General features: G+C 38.0%; 1 protein-coding gene across 19 annotated transcripts in view; it reads left to right on the top strand.

Moving 5' to 3' along the window:
- Window positions 1–24,675, top strand: part of Ttn (titin) — a 274,910-nt gene that overhangs the window by 10,518 nt on the left and 239,717 nt on the right. For all 19 annotated transcript variants that reach the window (XM_087196546.1, XM_087196551.1, XM_087196550.1 and 16 more), the window contains exons 7-23: window positions 1,073–1,403; window positions 1,930–2,085; window positions 2,713–2,844; window positions 3,792–3,923; window positions 12,406–12,543; window positions 12,989–13,126; window positions 16,533–16,826; window positions 16,930–17,052; window positions 18,298–18,576; window positions 18,801–18,866; window positions 19,603–19,861; window positions 20,051–20,111; window positions 20,231–20,446; window positions 21,484–21,626; window positions 22,626–22,831; window positions 23,367–23,600; window positions 23,706–23,950. In XM_087196546.1, coding sequence (XP_087052672.1) covers window positions 1,073–1,403; window positions 1,930–2,085; window positions 2,713–2,844; window positions 3,792–3,923; window positions 12,406–12,543; window positions 12,989–13,126; window positions 16,533–16,826; window positions 16,930–17,052; window positions 18,298–18,576; window positions 18,801–18,866; window positions 19,603–19,861; window positions 20,051–20,111; window positions 20,231–20,446; window positions 21,484–21,626; window positions 22,626–22,831; window positions 23,367–23,600; window positions 23,706–23,950 — 3,153 coding nt within the window. The remainder of the gene's footprint in view (window positions 1–1,072; window positions 1,404–1,929; window positions 2,086–2,712; window positions 2,845–3,791; window positions 3,924–12,405; window positions 12,544–12,988; window positions 13,127–16,532; window positions 16,827–16,929; window positions 17,053–18,297; window positions 18,577–18,800; window positions 18,867–19,602; window positions 19,862–20,050; window positions 20,112–20,230; window positions 20,447–21,483; window positions 21,627–22,625; window positions 22,832–23,366; window positions 23,601–23,705; window positions 23,951–24,675) is intronic.

Below are 24,675 nucleotides of genomic sequence, written 5' to 3'. Positions count from 1 at the left end.
ATATTTTTTGTATGTGCAGAACTAGAATAATGCAATGATGAGTCAATACTGCCACCCAGAGGGGAGATGTAATAAACCTTACTGGTTAAAAATGAGTTTTGAAGAAGTTTTTCTTAAAGTGCAGCAGTTGACCAGTTCCCAGAATTATTACTATAGATCAGAAATTATCTTTTTGGGGCCATCAGTACCAGAATTTGGCACTAATACCCTTCAGATTATGCTATTTTCAAATTGCAGACACTTCAAGAAACAAAAAGTATTTTGTAAGAAGCTAATTTATCAAAGTTTAATAACAAAAACTCCACAAAATTATTAAACTTCAAATTACCCAATTCCCATCATAACTCTAAGGTTATTTAAAGGAAATCCTTAGTATAATATGAGGGTGAATGTAAATAAGTACAGAGTTAAAAAGAGCAGCCCACAAACACTGTGACAGCAGCAGTTTCCGAACTGCACTGCAGTCTACACCTAAAAAGGTACTGCAAAAAACTCAGCAAGACAACTTCCTGCTAGCCTGGAAGTTCACAAGAGATACAGACACTGGGAAGGCTCTCTGCAGAGAATCTTGCAGGAAGGAAAACGGAAAGGAGAAAAAAAAAATGCTTCGCTTGTGTACCCTATAGTGGTACAAGTATTTTGATTGTGGAAGCCTTTCTTTGTCTAACACCCACTTGACATCTGGCCCCTGCCAGCTAGGAGTGGGAATAGAGAAAAACAGGTGCTTACTGGGTTGGAGATGTCCTTTCTTTGGCTGTATATTAAGAAAGCATCTTCCTCGGTCTTCATCTTTCTTTTTTCTTTTCTTTTGTTTAATGTGAGAAAGTGAGACAGAGCACAAAGTTCTTCAGCTTACTGAGAATTAAGTCTGATTCCCTTACAGGGTTACAGCAGATAAGAATAAGGCTTATAGAGATTTCAAAACAAATTATTTTCAAGTACATTATTTATCCTCTGAATAGGTAAAACCCTGCCTTAAAGCACTTCCCGATTTCCCCCCTATTATCAGAATCTGATTGCTCACTTTGAAGCTCCTGGGCTTGGCGCTCTGACCTCTAGCTTTGCTTCTCAGGTCTGTGTCTCCAGCTGGGAGGATCTCTACATCCCCCATAAGATCGGTTAAGTCACCATTACTCATCCGGAAGACGCAGGCAGCCACCATGGCCACAGGCCCTGAAGTGCCTCCCCCTTGGAAGCAAGAGGGCTACGTGGCCTCCTCCACTGAGGCTGAGATGAGGGAGACGAGAGTGATGAGCTCTACTCAGATCAGGAGAGAAGAGCGCTGGGAAGGGAGATTTGGTGTCCAGGAGCAGGTGACCATCACCGGGGCTGCAGGCGCTGCCGCCAGCGTGGCCGCCAGCGCACACTTTGCGGCAGGAGCTGTCACCGCTGGTGCTAAGGAGGTACCCTCAGAATTCTTTCATGTCTCCTGATTTCACCTTCTGGTTTCTCCGACCTGATTTCTAGGTTGGAGGGAAAGTGCATAGGAGCATAAAAAAGAGTCAGAAACTGAGGACCAAATTTGGTTGTCATGCTTTGTAAAAGCATCTTTATTTTATTTTATTTTATTTATTTTTTTTGAGACAGGGTCTCGCTATGTAGTTCAGGGCGGCCTCAGATTTACTATGTAGCTGTAGCCCAGGGTGGTCTTGAACTCACAGCGATCCTCCTGTCTCAGCCTACAGAGTGCTGGGATTACAGGCATGCGCCACCATGCCCGGTGTAACAGCATCTTTAATTGGTTCAAAGGCTCTAATCTCTGAGGTTTCCTTAAAACATGGGTTTAAATGATACAGACCTGTTATCTCCCGGGAATGATAGACATTTATGTATAGTTTATTCTAGGTAGCTCAGCTGCCATTGTGCATTTCCATTTTCTACTAAGCACACCATTTTTAAAAGCTTTGCACTTTTTCATTTCCAATACAGGTGAAACAAGAGGCAGACAAGAGTGCAGCTGTTGCAACTGTTGTTGCTGCTGTTGATATGGCCAGAGTGAGAGAACCAGTTATCAGCGCTGTAGAGCAGACTGCTCAGAGGACAACCACCACGACTGCCGTGCGAGTCCAACCTGCTCAAGAACAGGTAGGCATGTGTTCACTCAAACACCACCCACCACCTGGAGCCTGGCGTGCCCAGATCCCATGGCAACCATGTCACATCATTGTGAAGGTGGAATGGTTTTAGACTTGTCTGAGACAAAGGTCATCTGAGATTCCAAAGGTGTTTAAGCTGGTACTATCTCTAGGGTACAGCAGGCCAGAAAAAATCCTGGGGCTTATTGAGGTAGGTGAAATTTAATGGTGCTATTCAGGGTATCAAGGGTCTTATGGTTAAGGCAGGCAAAGGGTGGCAGGAGGGAGTTAGCGAAAATAGAGAGCAGTCAAATCCAGAGCCCAGTTACTCTGTGAGCCAAGCATGGAAACCACCATCTCAGGGCAGGCATTGGATTTCTCTAAGCTTCTCCGAAGGACCTTAGCTTTCACATTCCTCAAAACAAATGTGACATTTGATTTATGGCTGAAAAGTATTATAAATCCAGGATAATTTCCCACCTTGTATCTGAATAGATTTTATTATAGTTTAAAATCACCCTGGCTTTCCTCCTTATCCTCTCTTGTGTGACATTTATGCCTAAATCCTGATATATTACTATAACTTCTTATACAAAATAGGTTAAAGTGTTTCTTTCCTTTCCTGTGTGAAAATCAGGTGAGAAAGGAGGCGGAGAAAACTGCCATAACTAAGGTAGCAGTGGCCGCCGATAAAACCAAGGAGCAAGAAGTAAGAACCAGAGAAGTAATTACAACGAAACAAGAGCAGACACATGCAACTCATGAACAGGTGAACATGGCTGTCCCGTGTGTCAACACAGATGATAATCCTCACTATGAAGGGTGCTGTTTTGAGGGGCACATGACTGTTACTGTACCAATAAAAAGCTCTGTCATGTGTATATTCCTACATATTGGACACCAGAGTCCCTCAGAGTCACTGAATAATCCCCTCGTGTGGATGAGAGGGACTTCTGCAGGAAGAGAAATGGGGTCTCACTTGCGTCTTTTATGATCCTCTGTATGGGTCATAGCTAATATATGACTGGGAAGGGGAAGAGGGAAGTAAAACCAGGAGGAGAAATAAAAGCTGAGCGGGGAAGAGGAAGAGCAAGAGAGAACACTGAACACACCTTACTTTAAGTGCTCAGCAACTGTTTCTGACCCCTTAGCAGGACATTCACACATGGCTTTGACGTGGGATCAAAAGCATGGTGAAAAGAGACACACCACTGACTGGAGGATTTGGGGACACATAGGAGAAGTCTTGATGCTCTGAACCATCACAGTATTTAGGAAAACTTGCAAAATATTGTGGAAATGCAGATTACGAATGATCTATGCTTTGCTTTTTCATGTATAAAATAAATGCACTGGGCTCAATGACTTCTTAGGCCTTCCATTCTAATGCTCCATTCTCTAAGATTACTTTTAGATTACAGAATTATCATAGAATTTATGTTGGCATATATTCTTTTATAAAAATTGGAATTCTTTTTAAAGGAAATTGTAAATATCCCATTGAGAAAAAGCAGTGCTAAAACAGCCTAATTTATGGTTTAGGCAGAGAAAGTGCATGATCATACTAATGAACATGAGATTATTTTTATTTAGTGATAGCTCCAGAAAAGGCATTTTACTTCCTCAAATTCCTGTTTTGTTGTATTTAATAAGCACTATATTGCTTCCATTAAAGATCAGGAAACAATAAGGCATTGTTTTTATCATTAATTGCAGATAAGAAAGGAAACCGAAAAAGCATTTATACCAAAGGTAGTAATTTCTGCAACTAAAGCCAAAGAAAAAGAAACTAGAATTACTGGAGAAATTACTACAAAACAAGAACAAAAGCAGATAACTCAAGAAACAGTAAGTCCAATTTTGTAAATAACTTCTACTAGATTGTTGACAAATACCACATTCCAGTCAGCTGCATGTACCTTATAACCAAAATTTCAAAATGGAGTTTTTGTGATGTGTTTTCTTTTGTTGTTTCTCTATGTCTAATATTGAAACCCTTCATGATGGGAATTCCATTCTCAGTGCGATATTTTCCACTTGCTTGATGAGTTTTGAGGAGATTGGCTACTAGAATAATTTAGGGGGACTTCTGTGAATTTTCCAGAGCATATATAGGTGGAAGACAGGTGTCACCTCTGTCCAGTTTTTTTTATGCATAGCCTGAGCCCTTGGTCACTTAGATTTAATACACCTCCTTTACAGAGCTGTGAGATATGTATGCATATATTCATGCATACATACACACACACATGCATGCACGCACGCATGCACGCACACACGCACGCACACACCTTAGCCATAAGTACTCCAACTAAATAGCAAGGGCAAGTGAAGAAATGCCAGACATTACAGAAGACCAGTGCTTCTTCAAGAAAGTGCCCTTTATTCTGGTATAAAAAGCACTGAGAGAGACATATTTGTTATTTTTGTGCCATAGAGCCATGTAAGGACAATTCCACAACATGAAAACCTGCTTCTCTCCCATGTGTGAAGTGAAGCCTTAAAAGTATCAGTAGAAAGGCATCTATTCCAAAGCCTTTCTTGAGTTTTTTGGTGGGTACTTGTGCTCACCTCTCTTGACCTCAAGCTCTTGGCTGATCCCAGAGCTCCTTTAAAAAACAAAACAAAACAAAACAAAACAGTCCAGCAGAGAACACTGCCTTCTTTAAAAGTTAATGGGACAGGTCTGCGGACGTGGTCCTGAGGTTGCCAGTCACACTGAAAATACCGAATCAGCCCGCTGGAGACAGGCAGGTCTGCGGACATGGTCCCTAGGTCGCCAGTCACGCTGAAAACACCGAATCACCCCATGCCCCAGCAGCAATCCACTGGACCCGCGCCCCGCTCCTTTGGCCTCTTCTCTGTATAGCCACCTGGTTCCACACTACAAAGATGCAGAGGATGCTGGACCACCAGACAACTGTACTGGAGCTAATCAAGTTCTCAGCACTTATAGAATTCCTGCCCAGAGGTAGGGGCTTCTGAGCCACTGTCCCACTGCTCCCGGTCCAGAGGAAGTGGCTCTTGGGCCACCATCCTTACCGATGCTGCCAGCCCTTGGCCCACCTCTCCGAGCTCAGAGGAGGTAGGCCATGCGGACATCAACAGCACCCCCCCTGCCCACCCAGTCGAAATGAGAAAACACATAATTCTCAAAACCAGACTTCCAGATCACCTACAGCAACCCCAAAGGGAAATGAGATGGAACACTCTGATACTCAACCACCTGGACCCACTGAACTGGCAACAAAAGGGGATCTGGAAAAAAGGAAATCAGAAATAATTTCTCAGATAACAGGAGAAATTGTGCTCCTAGTGCAAGACATGATTAATAAATCTAGAGAGGATCTGAGGAACATGATGGAATCCCAACACAGGAAACAAATGGAATCCATAAAACAGATGCAAACAGATTTCCAGGACATGAAAAACTCCACTGAAAGTCTACACAGCAGAATGAGCCAATGTGAGGACAGAATTTCATATATAGAAGATAAGATTGCAATTAATGACCAGGAAAAGAAAAATTGTTTCAAAATTATAAGGCAACATGAGAAATCAATCCAGAAGCTGTTAGACGATGCAAAGAAGAATAACATAAGACTGATTGGAGTCAAAGAAGAAACAGGAGAGACTGCAGATGACATAAAAAAACTCTTTGCAGAAGTAATGGCAGAAAACTTCCCAAGCAGGGGAAAAGAACTTGACATACAGATAAGTGAGGCATATAGGATTCCAAATAGCCTTGATTAAAAAAAATCTACACATAGGCATATAATTGTTAAGATTCCAGAAACTCAACAGAAGAACAAAATTCTACAAGCAGTTAGAGAAAAGAAACAAATCACATACAAAGGAAAGCCCATCAGAATCACAGGAGACTTCTCAACACAAACCATTAAGGCAAGAAGCGCTTGGAGTGACATATTCCAAGCCCTAAAAGAAAACAGCCTCCAACCCAGACTGATGTACCCTGCAAAACTATCTTTCAAAATTGATGGAGAAATAAGATACTTTTTTAAAATTAAATTCTTTTATTGGTACATTGTAGATATACAACACAATTACATTTCTCATTGGGAATTGTACCTTTGCATGATGCATCTTGGTTCTTATTTTTTCCCCATTCCTAGCCCTCCCTCACACCCTCCACCCTTCCCTATTTACAAAGACTTTATTTCCATTTTTTCCATTTCTCAGCATTTTTCCTTTCCCTTCTTTCCTTTCCCCTGCCCTTCCCACTACCCCTACCCCTTTGCACCTTTTCTTCCTATTTTGCATTATCGATTATTCATTCTAATAATTGGTACATTTTAGGTATACAATATAATCACATTCATCATTGGAAATTTGTACCTTTACATAGTCTCTCTTGGTTCTTATTTTTCACCCTTGCTCAGCCCTCCCTTCACCCCCTCCATTCCTCCCTATTTACAAAGATTTTGTTCCTATTTTTCCATTTTCTCATATTAATCCCATTCCCTTCTATCCTTTCCCCAGCCCTCCCACTTCCTTCCCCTTTGCGCCTTTTCTTCCTATTTCACATTACCCACTATACATTTTAGTCCTTGAAATAAGATACTTTCATGATGAAGAGCACCTTAGGAAATTCATGAATACCAAACCAGCACTCTAAAGAATTTTACACAAAATCCTAGGAACAGACATTGAGGATCACAACCCCAGGAAGCAAAGCAGAATGAACCCATCTGGCATGATAATAAATTAAATGTAAATGGAGAGAACTCAACAAAAAGAAAAAGTCATGGCAATGATAAGCCAATATGTTTCAGTTATAACCATCAACGTTAATGGTCTCAATTCACCAATCAAAAGAAACAGACTGGCAGAATGGGTCAAGAAGCAAAATCCAACAATATGCTGCATACAAGAAACACACTTAATTCAAAAGGAAACTCATAGACTGAAAGGTAAAGAGTAGGAAACAATACTCCATGTGACGGGAACCCGAAAAAAAGCAGGAGTAGCTATCCTCTTTGCAGATCAAGTAGATTTCAAACCAACACTGATTAAGAGAGATGAAGATGGACACTACATCCTTAAAGGGATGTAAAGGGAAGAATCCAAGAGGAAGAGATGACAATCATAAATATCTATGCACCAAACACTAGTGCACCCAACTATATAAAACAAATACTAACGGACATGAAAAGCCATATATGGACTAATACAATTGTAGTGGGGGACCTCAACACCCCACTGTCACAAATAGATAGATCAACTAGACTAAAAATAAGTAATGAAATACTAGAACTCAATCAAACTCTTGAACAAATGAACGTAACAGATGTTTACAGAGTCCTCCACCCCACAAAATCAGAATACACATTCTTCTCAGCTGCACATGGGCCATTCTCCAAAATAGACCACATACTCACACACAGAACATGCTTAAGTAAGTGCAAAGGAATTGAAGTTATCCCCTGGATATTATCAGACCATAGTGCGATGAAATTGGAGATCCATAGCAAAAGAAACTTGAAAAATTTCACAAACACGTGGAAATTGAACAACACACTTCTGAATAAGCAATGGATCATAGAAGAAATTAAAGAAATCAGACAGCTCCTTCAATTAAATGACAATGACAATACAACATATCAGAATCTATGGGACACAGTGAAAGCAGTCTTAGGAGGCAATTTCACAGCAATGAATATGCATATTAGGAAAACAGAATGAGCCCAATTAAACAACCTGATGCTGAACCTCAAGCTTCTAGAAAAAGAAGAAAAGGACAACCCTAAAGCTCATACAAGTGAGGAAATTATAAAGATCAGAGGAGAAATCAATGCAATGGAGACTAAGAGAATGATACAAAAAATGAATGAAGCCAAGAGTTGGTTCTTTGAAAGAATCAACAAAATTGACAAACCCTTAGCCAACCTTATCAGAAAAAGGAAAGAAAAGGCCCAAATCCATGCAATTAGGAATGAAAAGGGTGAAATGACAACAGACCCAGCAGAAATCCAGAGGATCATCAATACCTACTTCCAGAACCTATACACCAATAAGATGGACAACACAGGAGAAATGGAAAGATTCCTAGATACATATGAATTACCAAAGTTGAAAGAAGAAGACCTAAAAATTCTGAACAACCCAATATCAACCAATGAAATTGAAAATGGAATTAAAAACTTATCAACTAAGAAAAGCCCGGGCCTTGATGGCTTCACTGCTGAATTCTACAAGACATTTAGAGAGGAACTGCTGCCACTACTGTTTAAACTCTTCAATGAAATTGAAAGGGAAGCAATACTCCCAAATTCATTCCTGGAAGCAAGCATCACCTTGATCCCCAAAGCAGAGAAAGACCCAACCAAAAAGGAGAACCATAGGCCAATCTCACTAATGAACATAGATGCAAAAATCCTTAATAAGATACTGGCAAACAGAATGCAGAAGATCATCAAGAAGATCATACACCCTGATCAAGAGGGATTCATCCCAGGGATGCAGGGATGGTTCAATATATGAAAATCAATCAATGTAATACACTATATCAATAGAGCCAAGGACAAAAATCGTATGATTATCTCCATAGATGCAGAAAAAGCATTTGACAAATCCGACAAGCATTTATGATAAAAACCCTACAAAAAATTGGAATAGATGGTCTCTACCTCAAACTGATAAAAGCCATCTATGAAAAACCAACAGCCAATATCATACTAAATGGTCAAAAACTGAAATCCTTCACACTAAAATCAGGAACAAGACAAAGATGTCCACTATCACCACTCTTGTTCAATATAGTTTTGGAAACATTAGCCATGGCAATTAGACAAGAGAAAGAAATAAAAGGAATAAAGATAGGAAATGAAGAAGTCAAATTGTCATTATTTGCAGATGACATGATACTCTATATAGAAGACCCCAAGAACTCCACCAAAAGTCTTCTAGACTTAATAACCAAATTCAGTCAAGTAGCTGGTTACAAGGTCCACACACAAAACTTTAGCTTTCCTTTACACGAATAACAGACTCACTGAGAGAGAAATAGGGCAAATAATTCCTTTCACAATAGCATCCAAAAAACCTGAAATACCTAGGAATCAACCTAACGAAAGAAATTGAAGACCTCTTCACTGAAAACTATAGCACTCTGAAAAGAGAGATTGAAGATGATATCAGAAAATGGAAAGACATCCCCTGTTCCTGGGTAGGAAGGATTAATATAGTGAAAACGGCCATACTTCCAAAACTACTATATAGATTTAATGCAATTCCAATTGAGATCCCAGCAGCATACTTCATAGACCTTGAGAAAACAATCCAAAAATTCACTTGGAACAAGAAGAGACCCAGAATAGCAAAAGCAATTCTAGGTAACAGAGACATGGCAGGGGGTATCACAACTCCCAACCTGCAACTCTACTACAAAGCTACTGTGATAAAAACAGCATGGTACTGGCAAAGAAACAGACCTGAGGACCAGTGGAACAGATTAGAAGATGCAGAAACAACGCCAGACACACTCAGCCATCTTATCTTCAATAAAGGAGCCAAACACCCTCACTGGAGGAAAGATAGCTTCTTTAATAAATAGTGCTGGAAAAATTGGGTTTCAACTTGCCAAAGATTAAAACTAGACCTATATCTCTAGCCATGCACTAAACTAAAATCGAAATGGATTAAAGATCTAAATATTAAAATAGAAACGCTGAACCAGTTGGAACAGAGGTTAAGTAGAACTCTTGTAGACATCGGTGTAGGAAAAGATTTTATGAACAAAACCTCAGTTGCCCATGAACTAGCACAATCAACAAGTGGGATCTCTTCTTATTAAAAAGCTTCTGCACAGCAAGAGAAGCCACCAGCAGTGTGAACAAACAACCCAAAATGTGGGAAAATATCTTCACCTGCTTTTCCTTAGACAAAGGTCTACTATCTCGAATCTATAAAGAACTTAAAAAGATCAGACCTCCCAAATTTAAAGACCCAATCTGAAAAAGGAGATCTGAAATGAACAGACATTTCTCAGACAAGGAAGTAGAAATAGCAAATAAATACATGAAAAAATGTTCAACATCACTGGTCATTCGAGAGATGCAAATGAAAACAATGCTGAGATTCCACCTCACTCCAGAAAGAATGGCTGCTGTCATGAAATCAACCAATAACAAATGCTGGCGGGGCTGTGGGGAAAGAGGAACCCTGCTCCACTGCTGGTGCGAGTGTAGACTGGTGCAAGCACTGTGGAAATCAGTATGGAGATACCTCAAAGAACTAGGATTGGAAGTCCCATTTGACCCCGCTATTCCACTGCTGGGGATCTTCCCCAAAGAATTCAAAGAATCATACCACAGTGATATATGTGCACCCATGTTCATAGCACCACAGTTTGTAATAGCTAAAACTTGGAAACAGCCCAAATGCCCATCAACTGGAGACTGGATAAAGAAAATGTGGTTTTTTTTTATAAAATGGAGTACTACTCAGCCATAAAAAATGAGAAATTAGAGACATTTATAGCTAAGAGGATGCACATTGAGGCGATACTCTTAAGTGAAATAAATAGGACACACAGGTATATATACCAAATAATTTCTCTGGTGTGAGAAACTGAAAGTGTAAATAAGGACTAAAATGTATAATAAGTAATGTGAAATAGGAAGAAAAGGGGCAAAGGGGAAGGAAGTGGGAGGGCTAGGGGAAAGGAAAGAAAGGTATGGAATTAACATGAGAAAATGGAAAAATAGGAACAAAATCTTTGTAAATAGGGAGGAATGGAGTGGGTGAAGGGAGGGCTGGGCAAGAGTGAAAAATAAGAACCAAGAGAGACTATGTAAAGGTACAAATTTCCAATGATGAATGTCATTATATTGTATACCTAAAATGTACCAATGATTAGAATGAATAATCGATAATGCAAAATAGGAAGAAAAGGTCCAAAGGGGTAGGGGTAGTGGGAGGGGCAGGGGAAAGGAAAGAAGGGAAAGGAAAAATGCTGAGAAATGGAAAAAATGGAAATAAAGTCTTTGTAAATAGGGAAGGGTGGAGGGGGTGAAGGCAGGGCTAGGAATTAGGAAAAAATAAGAACCAAGATGCATCATGCAAAGGTACAAGTTCCCAATGAGAAATATAATTGTGTTGTATACCTACAACGTACCAATAAAAGAATTTAAAAGTTAATGTGAGGCAGCTGGCTCAATTTACCTGGGAAATTTCCTAGGCCCGAATGAAAGACTTTGAACAAAGGAAGGTGCTCACTACCCATAATCAAGGGCATAGAAATCACTATTGCCATTTCCAAGCTAGTGCACAGCAAGATCAGCCAGCCAGAAGTTTTCCAGCCATTTGTTGGTGGCCCCTCAGTGGATTCACTAACATGTCAACCTGTCACAGAGATGGAACCTTTTTAGTTCTAGGATGATTTCCTGAGGGGCAGGTAGGCAGAAAAGAAAATAAAAGTCTGTGACAAGCACAAGCATAAGACCCTAAAATGGGAATATTATATTTTTCTTCCTCATCACTAAGCCTTCTGAATTTTCCTGGATGTGGCAAAGCCATCTTCCATTTTTTTGGGTATGCCTTCTGAAACTCAAATCTCAATTTTACTTTAAAAATCGGGTGAGACAGGAAACTGAGAAAACTGCTGCATCCGTGGTGGTAGTTGCCACTGCAAAGTCCACAAAGGTGGAAGCAGTCCTGGGAACTCAAGAAGAATTTGCAGTTCAGGATCAAATGCACCTCACTCTCACTCATGGACAGGTGATGACTTCCTGCTGATGTGACATCACTCTAGCCTCATTTCACTTGCAAGCCACCTACATTTTCATCATGAGTCCTAATCACCACTTCTTCACCTCCTTCTCTCCTCATCACTCTGAAACTTAGTCCAAAATCTCGAGCCTGTGTCACCCATCTGGCTTTCACTGTCACCTCTTATTCCTAACTTTCAGGCTTTATTTGCATTGTCACTAATATGATATTATAATCCACTTTAGTATCTTCCTGTTGAAGTAGACTCCAGTAGACAAGTCAAGTGATAATAAGCAGAATTATGGACTATTTATGGCTCTACTGGATTTTCCCATAGATTATAGTAAGAATAATGTGAAAAAGAAATCGCACTTATGAGTCTTTTATTGCTAATCACACTTTTTCTTTTAAATTGGTCTTATTATTTTGATACTTTATCAGTGAATCAGTATGGATGATCAAAACAGTACAAAGGATATATTTATGTGTAATTAAAATGTCCTTGAATAAGACAAAATTTTGTCTCCTTTCTCGGTTGTCTTTTTTTTAGAGGTTCATGAATTTTAATGACTGTTTTTCACTTTTTTAACCATATGACCAGATAATGAAGGAAACTAGGAAAACAGTGGTACCTAAAGTCATAGTTGCCACGCCCAAAATCAAAGAACAAGATTTGATATCAAGAAGTAGAGAAGGCATCACTACCAAGAAAGAGCAAGTCCAAATAACTCAGGAAAAGGTGAATATAAATACTCAAAATGTGAAAATTTCATTTTAAACTAATTTCTAATAAACCATTAACTACTCTGAATTATTAGTCAGTATTTTTCCTTTTAAATTTGTAACTAAAAATAGAAGATAATATGTGACTGATTACACATTTGTTTTTCACCCATCTATAATATTTACAATTCATTTTATTCACCATTTTTTCAAGAAGATTGGGATTTTTAGCTTTTTAAAAGCAATATAAGGAAGCATCTAGAGATTTTTTAATAGCTAACATTTCTAAATTTTGCGACTCTCAATCATTATATGCAAACATTGGCAAGTGAAAATTAATTTCTCCTGTGTATTTAACCCTGAATAACTTCCTCTCGCATGACCATGAAGAGGGGAAGGGTGCTATTGTGTGTGTCTGAAGCTCCGTAGAACTTAAACTTTGATTTTACTGTAATAATCAGATGAGAAAGGAAGCCGAGAAAATTGCCTTGTCTACAATAGCAGTTGCTACTGCTAAAGTCAAAGAACAAGAAACAATTCTCAGAACTAGAGAAACAATGGCTACCAGAGAAGAACAAAGCCAAGTTATTCATGGAAAGGTGATTATTGGTATTGCAAGTGTGAAATCCTCTACTACCATATATTAATACCGATATTCATGTGAAACTCCTATTATAATACATTAATACCAAATCTCGGTTTTTTAATGTATGAGACATGATGAGCCAAATTTATGTTTTAGATAACTAAACAATTTGAAACTAAAAAATCAAAGTATTTGTTAATATACTACATATCCCTTTCCCCACTTATCTTTTATTATTATTTTAAACTTTTTGTTAATAACATCTAGAAATCCTCCAGAAGTTCATGATTGAGATTGCATGCAGGCTAGTTTTAAAGGCCTTCAGGAACACTAAAAATAATTGTATAAGTGAGTGATGAATCTTACTTACTGTCAAGATGTGTGTTTTAAGAAGTCATAAATTCAATCTATTACATTATAATGTACCAATTTATTTCAGTAAATTACCCATCATTTTCTTCATGTGAAACTTTATCTATTTTCCCCCAGTAAATATCATATGAGAAAGGAAACTGAGAAAATTATAGTGCCTGCTGTAGCTAACACAAAGCAACATGCAATATTGAGATCTAGAGAAGGAAATATACAACCGTAACAATTACACATAAGCCATAAAAGGCATCTATTTGTAGCTGTGAAATTTCCGTGAATTAAGCTACCTCATGTAACTATAATTTGCTCGAGCTAAGCTACTTACTTAGGTTTACTGGTATTGCTCATAGAAGTAGGCAACTAAAGTTTGTTGCTTTCATTAACATCCTGGCCTGCTTCCTGTATTTATTTCCCTCAATGTCTTTTCTATCTCAGTATCTTTGATTTATTTTTTTTTCTAACACACAACTTAAGATAAACTTGAAACTTTTATCCAAGTCTGATATTAAATGGCATATCAGCCTTTCAGAAACCTCATAGATGACAGAAATTTTATTATGCAATATACATCTAGTGACTAGTTTTTGTTTCGGTCTTAAAGCACAGAAATTCACTACCTTATTTTTGTTGTTAAATATTAGCTAAGGATGGAAGCTGAGAAAATGTCCATATCTAAGTTAATAAGTTAACACTGCAGAGGCAGCTGAACCAGTCACACTGCCAAGGACTACAGAAGGATTTGCTGTTAAGCAAGAACCGATACATCTTTTTCAAAAGGAGATGAAAACTCATGCTGCAGAGGTGAAAAGTATTGTTTCATCCCGTTTCATCATCGGCTCTCATAACTCTCCATCCATTATGAGTCAGCGTGCTCCTGGTGTTCTGTTTAATTGCTCTACTCATCAACAGAACATTAGAGATGATTAGATTCAGTCCAAATCCTCCAGTAGAACAGTTAGCATTTCTGGTTGTGAAAGGCAAGATTAAATAACACTTTTTTTGTGTCTCCTAAATTAATTCTCAACATTTAACTGGTGTGAATTGGGTTCTCGTAATCTAATTTGTCTCCCTGTTTATCTAAGTTTCAAAAATACAAAGGCTGTTTGAGTCTATTAAGAAATAAAAGCAAAAAAATAAATAAATAAAATAAAAGCAGCTACCAGAGTACTCAATTACAGTTGTCCACCAATCAAATCCATATGGGTTTCCTATACATTATTTCAAGAAAAAATATATGAATGTTTCCTACTATAATTAAGATTTTTTAAACATGAGTTTATAACAAGATTTATAATTTCAGTTGTCAAGATTTTGGTCAAATGACAATTTTTTAGAATATGAATTTTCTTGTTGTTAAAATAAATAAAACCAAAACAACCTGATTATCATTTATCATAGATTAGATGAAAAGTGCAAATGAAGCATAGCACAATTGCAATCCCTCTAACAAGCAAAGTAATACGTACACATATTTATGAGGTATGATCAAATATATAGTGAATGTTTAAATTAAAATAATTTGTTACAGTACAAAACACATTTCTATTAATCCCCTTAGAGTACTCAGAATACTCTCCCTTCCTTTGAACACACTTATCCCATCACTATTGACAATGTGCCTTTTACTATAACAACTTTTTAAAATAAATTTAAATATTAACTATATTTGTCTGTTGAAGATGGAATTTTAAAAATATCTATAAAACTAGAGTCAACAAGTTGCTTATATGGTTTAAAACAAAGACACAAACAAATGAACAAATTTAACTTACCTAACCCTTGTGTATATTTTATAGATTCTTCTGAAATGCAGTATGAAATGAAGATGGTATTTGCAATCCTTCCAGGCAGATTAGATTACTTATGGCTTCCTAGAAGGAAATACAGTATTGGGTGAAGTCCATGATCACTAACAGCCCAATTCCATCTTTTAAAAGGCTTCGTTTATATCTTCAATGGTTCAGATAATAATTTTTAAAGATATTTAGGTAGCATACTTGAAACATATTTCAGAAGCATATTAGATTCTATTTGCAGTAGCAGCAAAGGAAACTGGATATTAATAAAATATTACAGCCACACTTTTAAAGTGCACTGGATGGATATGTCTACATGTTTTTTTGCACTACTTCCAAATGTTGGATAGGATAATATCCAATCTACATTAACTGGTTTGCTTTCTTTGAAAGAAACTCCTTTGCCGATTGTGTTCCCATTTATGTTAATCAGATTCATAGAAATGAGAAAACAACATATCTGTTTCCTTCTTTGCTTTAGTTCCCAGAAAAAAAATGAAAATAAATTGAACTTCAATGTGAAGGTTGTTCTCTTGAATGCAGACATGATAACACTTTCATTCTAATCACAATATTTTCATTCTTGTGTTTGAGGAGAGAGATTTTCTAATAGGTTAAGTAAATCTTATCCCTAGTGAATCATAAGTAAATTCACATGGTTACACCATGTTTATGAATCTTTGTCTTATCTCAAATTTGCATGCAACCATATAACTCTGTAGTGATTGATTTTTCTCAATGGGGTGATGACAGTATTTGAGTATACTTTTATCATGGCTGTGACTGCATCAACACCAGACTAAATGATGGACAAGATAATAAGAATAATCAGTGAAGACAACCAGCTCCAAAGTTCAGATATCTCTATTAACCGACCACCTATATAAGCTACTAGGAAACTTCCAAATCTTAGGATTTTATGTACATATTGTGTTGTTCCATGTTGTACATTTGTGATCTAATGTCTATAATGAAGCAGATATATAGAATATATCTTAAGTAGATGTCTGTTCAATATGATAATGAAATGTTAAATTCCTAGGCACGTTTCTGAATTACCTTTCTGACACATTAACATTGTTATATAACATGGATGCCATCCACTAATCATCCTTTTAGACATTTGTCTGTCTGAATGTCTAGGAGATGTCCCAGGAGGATATCCCTGGGAAGAGGCGTCCCAGCCTGACTGTATATTAATTACTGTCTATTAATAATACTGTATATTAATTCTGGAAATCTTGTCTCCAGGTGGGCGCTGGGAAAAAAGCTGAAGCTGTAGCAACAGTGGTTGCCGCAGTAGACCAGGCCCGTGTAAGAGAGCCCCGAGAACCCGGGCACCTGGAAGAATCCTATGCTCAGCAGACCACTTTGGAGTATGGATATAAGGAACACGTTTCCACCACAAAGGTGCCTGAGCATCCCCAGCGTCCAGCCTCGGAACCCCAAGTTGTCCCTAAAGCAGTCAAGCCTGTGGTGATTCAGGCTCCTTCTGAGACTTACGTCAAAACTACTGATCAAATGGGAATGCACATATCATCACAGGTGAGTGTGGACCTGCAGGCTCTTCCCCCTGTTCGTGGAAATGCAACCTCAGCCACTGTGGTCCTCTGGGAATGTGCTGTCACTGAGTTTCATTTTAATGCAGATCAAGAAAACTACAGATCTAACAACAGAAAGATTAGTCCATGTGGATAAACGCCCCCGCACGGCCAGTCCTCACTTTACCGTTTCGAAAATTACTGTTCCAAAGACAGAACATGGATATGAGGTAAGAAGTGACCGAGCATGACAAAGAAATGATTAGCTCAATGAGAATAAGTGTCGACATAAAATGTAAAGTTCCTTGGTGTGAGGGCACTGTCCATACCTCTTTCTAATGACAGTTGTCTTCACAGGGACTCAAGGTGCCTCTTAGGTTTGGTTTTCTGAATTTTGTCCACCAGGGGGATCCTAGAGTAGCTGGTGATAATTTTCCACCTGTGAGGTCAAAATCCACAGACTTGTCTGTTTCACATTTCAGGGATAGCTCAAACTCAATTATTTTGACTACTACTGTTCTGATGATTTTGGAAATGGTAGTGTCTTACATGGTAAAGTTTCCCTTATGCTGTGAGACATTTCAGAGTAAATTAACAGAACATATTTTAATAATCAAGGCAGACATTGAGAAATCACATATTCTTCTACTCAATACACAAAATCAAGAGGTGAGCTTGTGTGGCAGTTGAGTTGGATTGTGGAATCAAACAGCCCTGGATGTGTGTCCTATTCCATTCCTTATTAACTCTGTCATGAAGGGAAAGTAAAAATACATGTAAAATTCATGTAAAACTTTCACAAGTTGACAGAACATAATAACTTAAAAATTAATTACTCTTGCTTTTTTTTCTAAGAACTTATCTTAGAAATCCAAACCTTCCATGTCTTCAAAGAATTATGCATAAGATGGATTTATTACCTATACTTGAGATGTTCTCAAATTACTATCGAAACCAAATAACTGTAGACAGCAACAGAATAACAGGAAATCTTTAAATTATTTCAAAAGTTCTTGATTTTGAATTTCCCACAGTAGCAGTTTTGGTTTTTTTTTTGGTACTGGGGATCAAACTCAGGTCCTTGCACTTGCAAGGCAGGCGGTGGAACCACTGAGCTAAATCCCCACCCCTCCACAGTAGTATTTTTAAATCCAGCATTTATCAGGCTGGTTACATGAAAATTCATGACCAAGCTTTAGAAGATCGTTGGTCCTTTATGATAACAGCTGTAAAATAAGGAATTCTTCATGTGACTCTTTAAAAGTGATATTTTAATATTTATTTTACAAACAGGAAGAAATTGGCTTATCTTTAACTTTTTTTAAATAACTGTAAGAGTGATAATAACAGCATTAAAAAACAGACCATAGAGAAAATAGATGGAGTACAGGAATGCACTTAGTGGTGAAGCACCTCTGAATGACGACTCAGGTGACAATTAAGTGACTTTCTCTTCTGACTCCCTTCCCACGTAGGCATCGCTAGCTGGCAGTGCTATTGCCACATTACAAAAGGAGCTGTCAGTCACGTCTGCTCAGAAGATCACCAAGTCGGTGAAAGCTCCTACCGTGAAGCCCGGTGAGACCAGAGTCAGGCCAGAGCCCACCCCTTCGCCACAGTTCCCCTTCGCTGACATGCCAGACACTTACAAGAGTCAAGCTGGCATTGAAGTGAGAAAGGAAGTAGGGGTGAGCATCACTGGCACTACAGTCCGTGAAGAGCGCTTGAAAGTCCTGCACGGACGTGAGGCCAAGGTTGGTGGTGGGTGGCATGCTGTGTCGATTCCACTCCCACAGCAGAGTGGCTGATCACGTGTTGCCTTCCTGTTTACTGTGCTCAGACTTCCTTTTACCCAGCATGCTATGGGTCAGAAGACTTTTTCTCAGAAACCTTTTTTGTAATTTTCCATGCACTAAGAGTTATGAGATTTCTGTTAATTTCATGGGCATTGTTGTAACACCCTTTTTAAAAATTCTAGGTAACAGAAACAGCAAGAGTGCCTGCACCTGTTGAGATTCCTGTTACTCCACCAACTTTAGTCTCGGTGAGTAAAGATGTTGATTGGGCCCCTGTGCATGTTGGGTTAAATCACTTTAATGTGTGTATCCAAAGATCAGTTTCTCAGCTTCTAGGAAAATGGCATTAGTGAGTTTACAAATAATTTTACAAGTTTACAAGTAATTTTCACACCATACTCTATTTGGCAAAGGAAAGGAGAATTCTGTGTGATGAGTATCTTTCACGTATTCAGTGGATTTAATGCGCTTCTAATATATGTCAGAGGGAGCTGTGGAGACAGAAAGACCAATCCAGTCCTCTTTGAAATCTTTCCCTTGCCATCAGAGAAAGCATACGTAAACAAGCCTCATAAAATAGAGAAAGTGATAAGCTCCTCTCTGGAAGGAGAACCCACAAGGGGACAGGTGCGTTCCAAAGGCAGATACATGGCCAAGCCCTGCAAAATGGGTGGTATTTGCTGCTGTGCCTTCCAGCTTCCTTAGGATTTGAATATGTGGAAATGACAGTAGGCACGGAATTTCTTGATTATGTATTATTAATCTAATTCCACTGTTGGGAGTTGGAAGTGCCTTGCATTAATTTCAAATTGGGAATATTCCAACTTCCAAATGAGACTATGTGCTAATGGTTGTGGAGTCCTGATTAAAAGGCGTTTTGTAGCAATTAAATATACAAGTTCAAACCCCACATTTGTTAAACCATATAAAGATGATTCATGAATATGCACACATATCATTATTTCCTTTTTCTTCTCCCTTTAGGGCTTAAAAAATGTAACTGTCATAGAAGGTGAATCTGTCACCTTGGAGTGCCACATCTCTGGATACCCGTCCCCCAAAGTGACATGGTACAGAGAGGACTACCAAATCGAAAGTTCCATTGACTTCCAGATAACCTTCCAGGGTGGAATCGCTCGCCTTATGATCCGCGAAGCCTTCGCGGAGGACAGTGGGCGGTTCACTTGCAGTGCTGTGAATGAGGCTGGAACCGTTAGCACATCCTGCTATCTGGCTGTACAGGGTCAGTGGCTGTCCTTATGCTGTCATATGCTCTTAGCCAGCACTTCTTCCCCCAGTACAGATTCTGCACACCTGATAACGGTGTCGCTTTTTGGAATTGGGGGCAGGCTGTGGGGTCCACTTAACTGAAAGTGCTAAGCAGGGAAGTAGACTGAATGGCTCGCTTCAATGAGAAACTTTTGCCTTCTAGTGTCAGAAGAGTTTGACAAGGAAACAACTGTGGCTGAGAAATACACTGCAGAAGAGAAACGGTGAGACATTCTTTTGCCAGTTAGTTGCTGTTTTGGTACAGTTTTGATGTTTTGTGCCCTTAGTATTGGCTAAGTTGCAAACCATAAACTGACTAACATGAAGGGAATTCTCTTTCCAGCTTTGTCGAGTCAAGAGATGTGGTCATGATGGATACCAGCATCACTGAGGAACAAGCAGGGCCTGGAGAACCTACTGCACCTTTCTTCATTACAAAACCAGTGGTGCAGAAGCTAGTGGAAGGCGGGAGTGTTGTGTTTGAATGCCAGGTTGGCGGCAACCCGAAGCCCCATGTCTACTGGAAAAAATCCGGTGTTCCTCTCACCACTGGATACAGGTATTCTGACGGCTGAATGATGTGATTCTGTGAGATTTGTGTAATATATGTATGTGACCTATAAAGAAGTAGAATTTCTTATCCCACCAATCATAAAATTCAGGCTCTTCTATGGAGCCTTCAGAGCTGTTCTGACATATTTCCACATCTTTATACGAGTTTTATTTAGAAATAAAGCTATGTAACAAAAGTAGATGGAAGATGCATTTCTTTATATTCTAGTCTATTCACTGATAAAGCTGTGAAATAGAGTATTTTATATACATACATTATCTCTCTTCCAGAAAGAACTTGAGACAGCTTTCAATAAAAACATGTGATAAGTCACTAAAAAGTAGAGGCTAAGTAATGAAGAAGAAAGCTATGAAAATCTATGCTAATAAATTTATTGCAACTGAGTATAAAATTTAGTTCTGAATGTCCTATGATTTTTCATTAAGTTAGAAAAGGGCAACCTGATAATCTAACAATGGAGGTGTCAATTTAATAGGAAGAAATATAATTTTCTAGAGACATATACTAAAATATTTAAAGTAATGTTTTGTGTTGATTATTCATTTGATTCTCAACTGAAATAATGAACAAAATAATGAACAAAGAGAAAGGCCAGGGATTTAAGGCCAGGGATTAGCTCAGTGGTTTTGCCTTCTGCTGTGCAAGCACAAGGACCTGTGTTCAATCCCCGGTACCAAAAAAAGAAAATACCTGTTAAATGACCTCATCATTTACTAACATAAACATTGAAGCCACTTATTTTACATCCGGTATTATTTTCTTATGTTATTATTTATTTAAAGAATATTACAAAATATCTAAATATTCTTTAAAATAAAAATGTTTACTTGTTTTGCCATCATTTTTCATGTCCACACATTTTCTCAGTTATCATCCATTTTGTAATTAGAGGGCATGGTAGAACTTAGTCATATGTTTGGGATCGTTGAATTTTATACCATAGATCCACTTACCAAAAAAGTCCAATTCTTTTACTCACAGAGGGTTATTTATGAAGGCTATTTTTGTTTATTTCCATACAGATACAAAGTAAGTTACAACAAACAAACTGGTGAATGCAGACTGGTGATTTCTATGACTTTTGCTGATGATGCTGGAGAGTACACTATTGTTATTCGTAATAAGCACGGAGAAATTTCTGCGTCTGCTTCCTTGCTTGAAGAAGGTATGTGCATCTTTAATTAGTTCATATGCACATGATAAAGATGAAATGCAGTGAAGCACTGTGCTAGACAAGAGTCCAGCACACTGTCCCTGTTCTGAGACTTCACCTGTCGGCCTCAGCTGCAGAGGAAATGTTTGAACCCACATGGCCTCAAAGGCCAAACTAGGGACAAACTTCTGAAGTTCAAACAATCATTTCTATCTGGTGTAAAGGGTAGTTTCTGTCTTTCCCTCAAACAATGCAAGGATTCTAAATCCAGCTGCCATCAGTCCAGGCAAGTAAAGTATTAGCACAAACAATGGTAAGCTGGAGGCCATGTGCTTTGCCTCTTCAAGGAGGCTTAGCTCCCTGCCTCCAATGCATTGTTGCCAGGCAAGTGTGCAACAAGCTCAGTGTTGCTAGAGCTTCTGACATTTTAAAGAAAAGCAAGAAATTAGGATTTATAATATTTATAGTTTTAAAAAAGCAATCACATACACACATAACAGTGTATCCGTAGGTCGCCGTTGACTCTACTGACTGCTCAAATTTACAGTGGACCGTCCTCAGTCTATCTCATTTGATCTGCTCACCACCCCTCAGAGGAAGTTACTTTATTTCCCCCATTTAACAGCTAAAATACACAAGACTTGGGAAGATAGATGAATAATAATGACTACAAATCAGAAAGTCCTCTAGGATAGATCCCAAATTAGTGTTAATTAAAATTCTATTTATAGTAGCTTGACTTGTTAGTGTAAATTTAGTTTCAAAATTCAATCTACCTAGGGCCAGGGATTTAGCTCAGTAGCACCTTGCCTGCCTCAAAAAATCCTGAGTTCAATTCCCAGTAACAAAACCAAGAGAAAAAAAAATTCAATCTACCAAGCAATTTGAAAGTTGAAATTTGGAAAATCTGCCTTTTGTTATTAACTATTCCTGGCATATGGCTTGCTTGAATGAATAGGGATATAAATGCTTTTTACTAAGAACAACAAAACTTATGCTTTTAACTCCTAGCTGATTACGAGTCACTCGTGAGGTCCCAGCAAGAAATGCTTTACCAGACACAAACAACTGCGTTTGTTCAAGAACCTAAAGTGGGAGAAATAGCACCTGGATTCATATATTCTGATTATGAAAAAGAATATGAAAAAGAACAGGCCTTAATTAGGAAGAAAATGGCCAAAGATACTGTAATGGTCAGAACTTTTGTAGAAGACCAGGTAAGCATAACCACAACTTAGTCCATTTCATAAATTACACTTACCTACCATGATATCCTATTTGTTTATTTGCTTGATGTTTTAATATCAAGTGATGGGGTCAAGTTTAGGCAACTACATATTTGTGGGTTCAAGTTCACTGTTGACAGGTTTCCTTAATTTTCATGATGTGTTGCACCTGAAACTTGAGAAACAAGGATTGCATATATGCAACAAAATATGACTTTAGGCATAGAGATTACATATATTCAGAAAATGATAAATATCAGCACAGCATGACCCTTTATCTGTATGATAAACATCCCCAAAAACCCTATACTCTACAAATTCCATTTTACACAAGATGCAAAAGCATTTCTGGCAAAGATGACTCTTATGCAGATTTAAAACCAAAACAAAACAAACAAAAATGTTGTCTGGAATCTTCTCCCAGATAGAGAGTTCAGTCAGCCCCTAACTCTGAAACTAGATATCCTTAAAGAATTTCTAACAGTGAGGATTTATTTTTTTAACAAACCATTTTTTTGCTGCATAGGAATTCCATATTTCTTCCTTTGAAGAGAGGCTTATTAAAGAAATTGAATACAGAATAATAAAAACTACATTAGAAGAACTTCTTGAAGAAGACAGAGAAGAAAAGATGGCAGTTGACATTTCTGAATCTGAGGCTGTTGAGTCAGGATTTGATTTGAGAATCAAGAATTATAGAATTCTTGAGGGGATGGGTGTCACTTTTCATTGCAAGATGTCTGGATATCCATTACCCAAGGTAAAATATAAACATTTATCATGCCATAATAAAGATATTCATAATTTACACTGTAACTGTTTTATCCAAATTGTATTCACAAAGAATATATGATATTCTTTGCAGATTGCATGGTACAAAGATGGCAAACGCATCAAACATGGAGAAAGATACCAAATGGACTTTCTACAAGATGGCAGAGCTAGTCTGCGTATACCTGTTGTTCTTCCTGAAGATGAAGGAATCTATACTGCATTTGCCAGCAATATTAAAGGAAATGCAATTTGCTCAGGGAAATTGTATGTGGAGCCTGCTGCACCACTTGGAGTTCCAACTTACATACCCACACCAGAACCAGTGAGCAGAATCAGGTAAGACTTGTAATAATGAGTGTTTTAGTGCTTAAATTATATTAAAATAGCAAACATCCCAGTAGAAAATTGCTGCTGTGTAGAGAAAAAAACAAACAAGCAAAAATACAAGAGCTGAAGTATCACAGAAATTTACCATAGATAATACCAACAAGTGCCAAGATTTTTAATTTCTTTTTTTTTTGTACTGGGGATCGAACTCAGGACCTTGTGCTTGCAAGACAGGCATTGGCACCGCTGAGCTAAATCCCTGGCCAAGGTTTGTTATTTCTTGGCCTTATAGAAGATGAACAAAGAATTTTCATCAAGTGTAGTACACTATTCATTTTGCTAGTGCTACATCTAATACAGTAATGGTTTTTGTTTATTTGCATGTGATCTTTACAGATGTTAACCTTAATTTATACAGCAACATAGGAATTGTTGGTGCTATTTTGGAAATGGGAACACTGAGGCTGTGGGAGCCTATGAAATTTGCCTTAGTTCATCCAGCCTGTAAGCGGTGGTGCCTGAACTCTAAAGCAAGGCTTGTCTGGCTGAAATATATCAATAGGGTTTAATTTTGTTCCAAATATAATTTCTATGTTTTCACTCCTCTTCAATAAAAAGTATATATTTTTTCTTTTTGTATAAATATATTTATTAGTTAATTTAACCATCCAATATTTATTAAGATACTTTGGTAGTGAAAACAAGAAGGCATAGTGATGAAGAAAATACAGTAT

This window comes from Heterocephalus glaber, unplaced genomic scaffold (assembly GCF_053883595.1).
Source record: "Heterocephalus glaber isolate CG9 unplaced genomic scaffold, H.glaber_assembly_v1.0 deba00000347, whole genome shotgun sequence".
In the NCBI taxonomy this organism is placed as follows: Eukaryota; Metazoa; Chordata; class Mammalia; order Rodentia; family Bathyergidae; genus Heterocephalus; species Heterocephalus glaber.
Note: the sequence above shows the minus strand (reverse complement) of the source record. Positions and strands in the feature narration are given on the sequence as shown.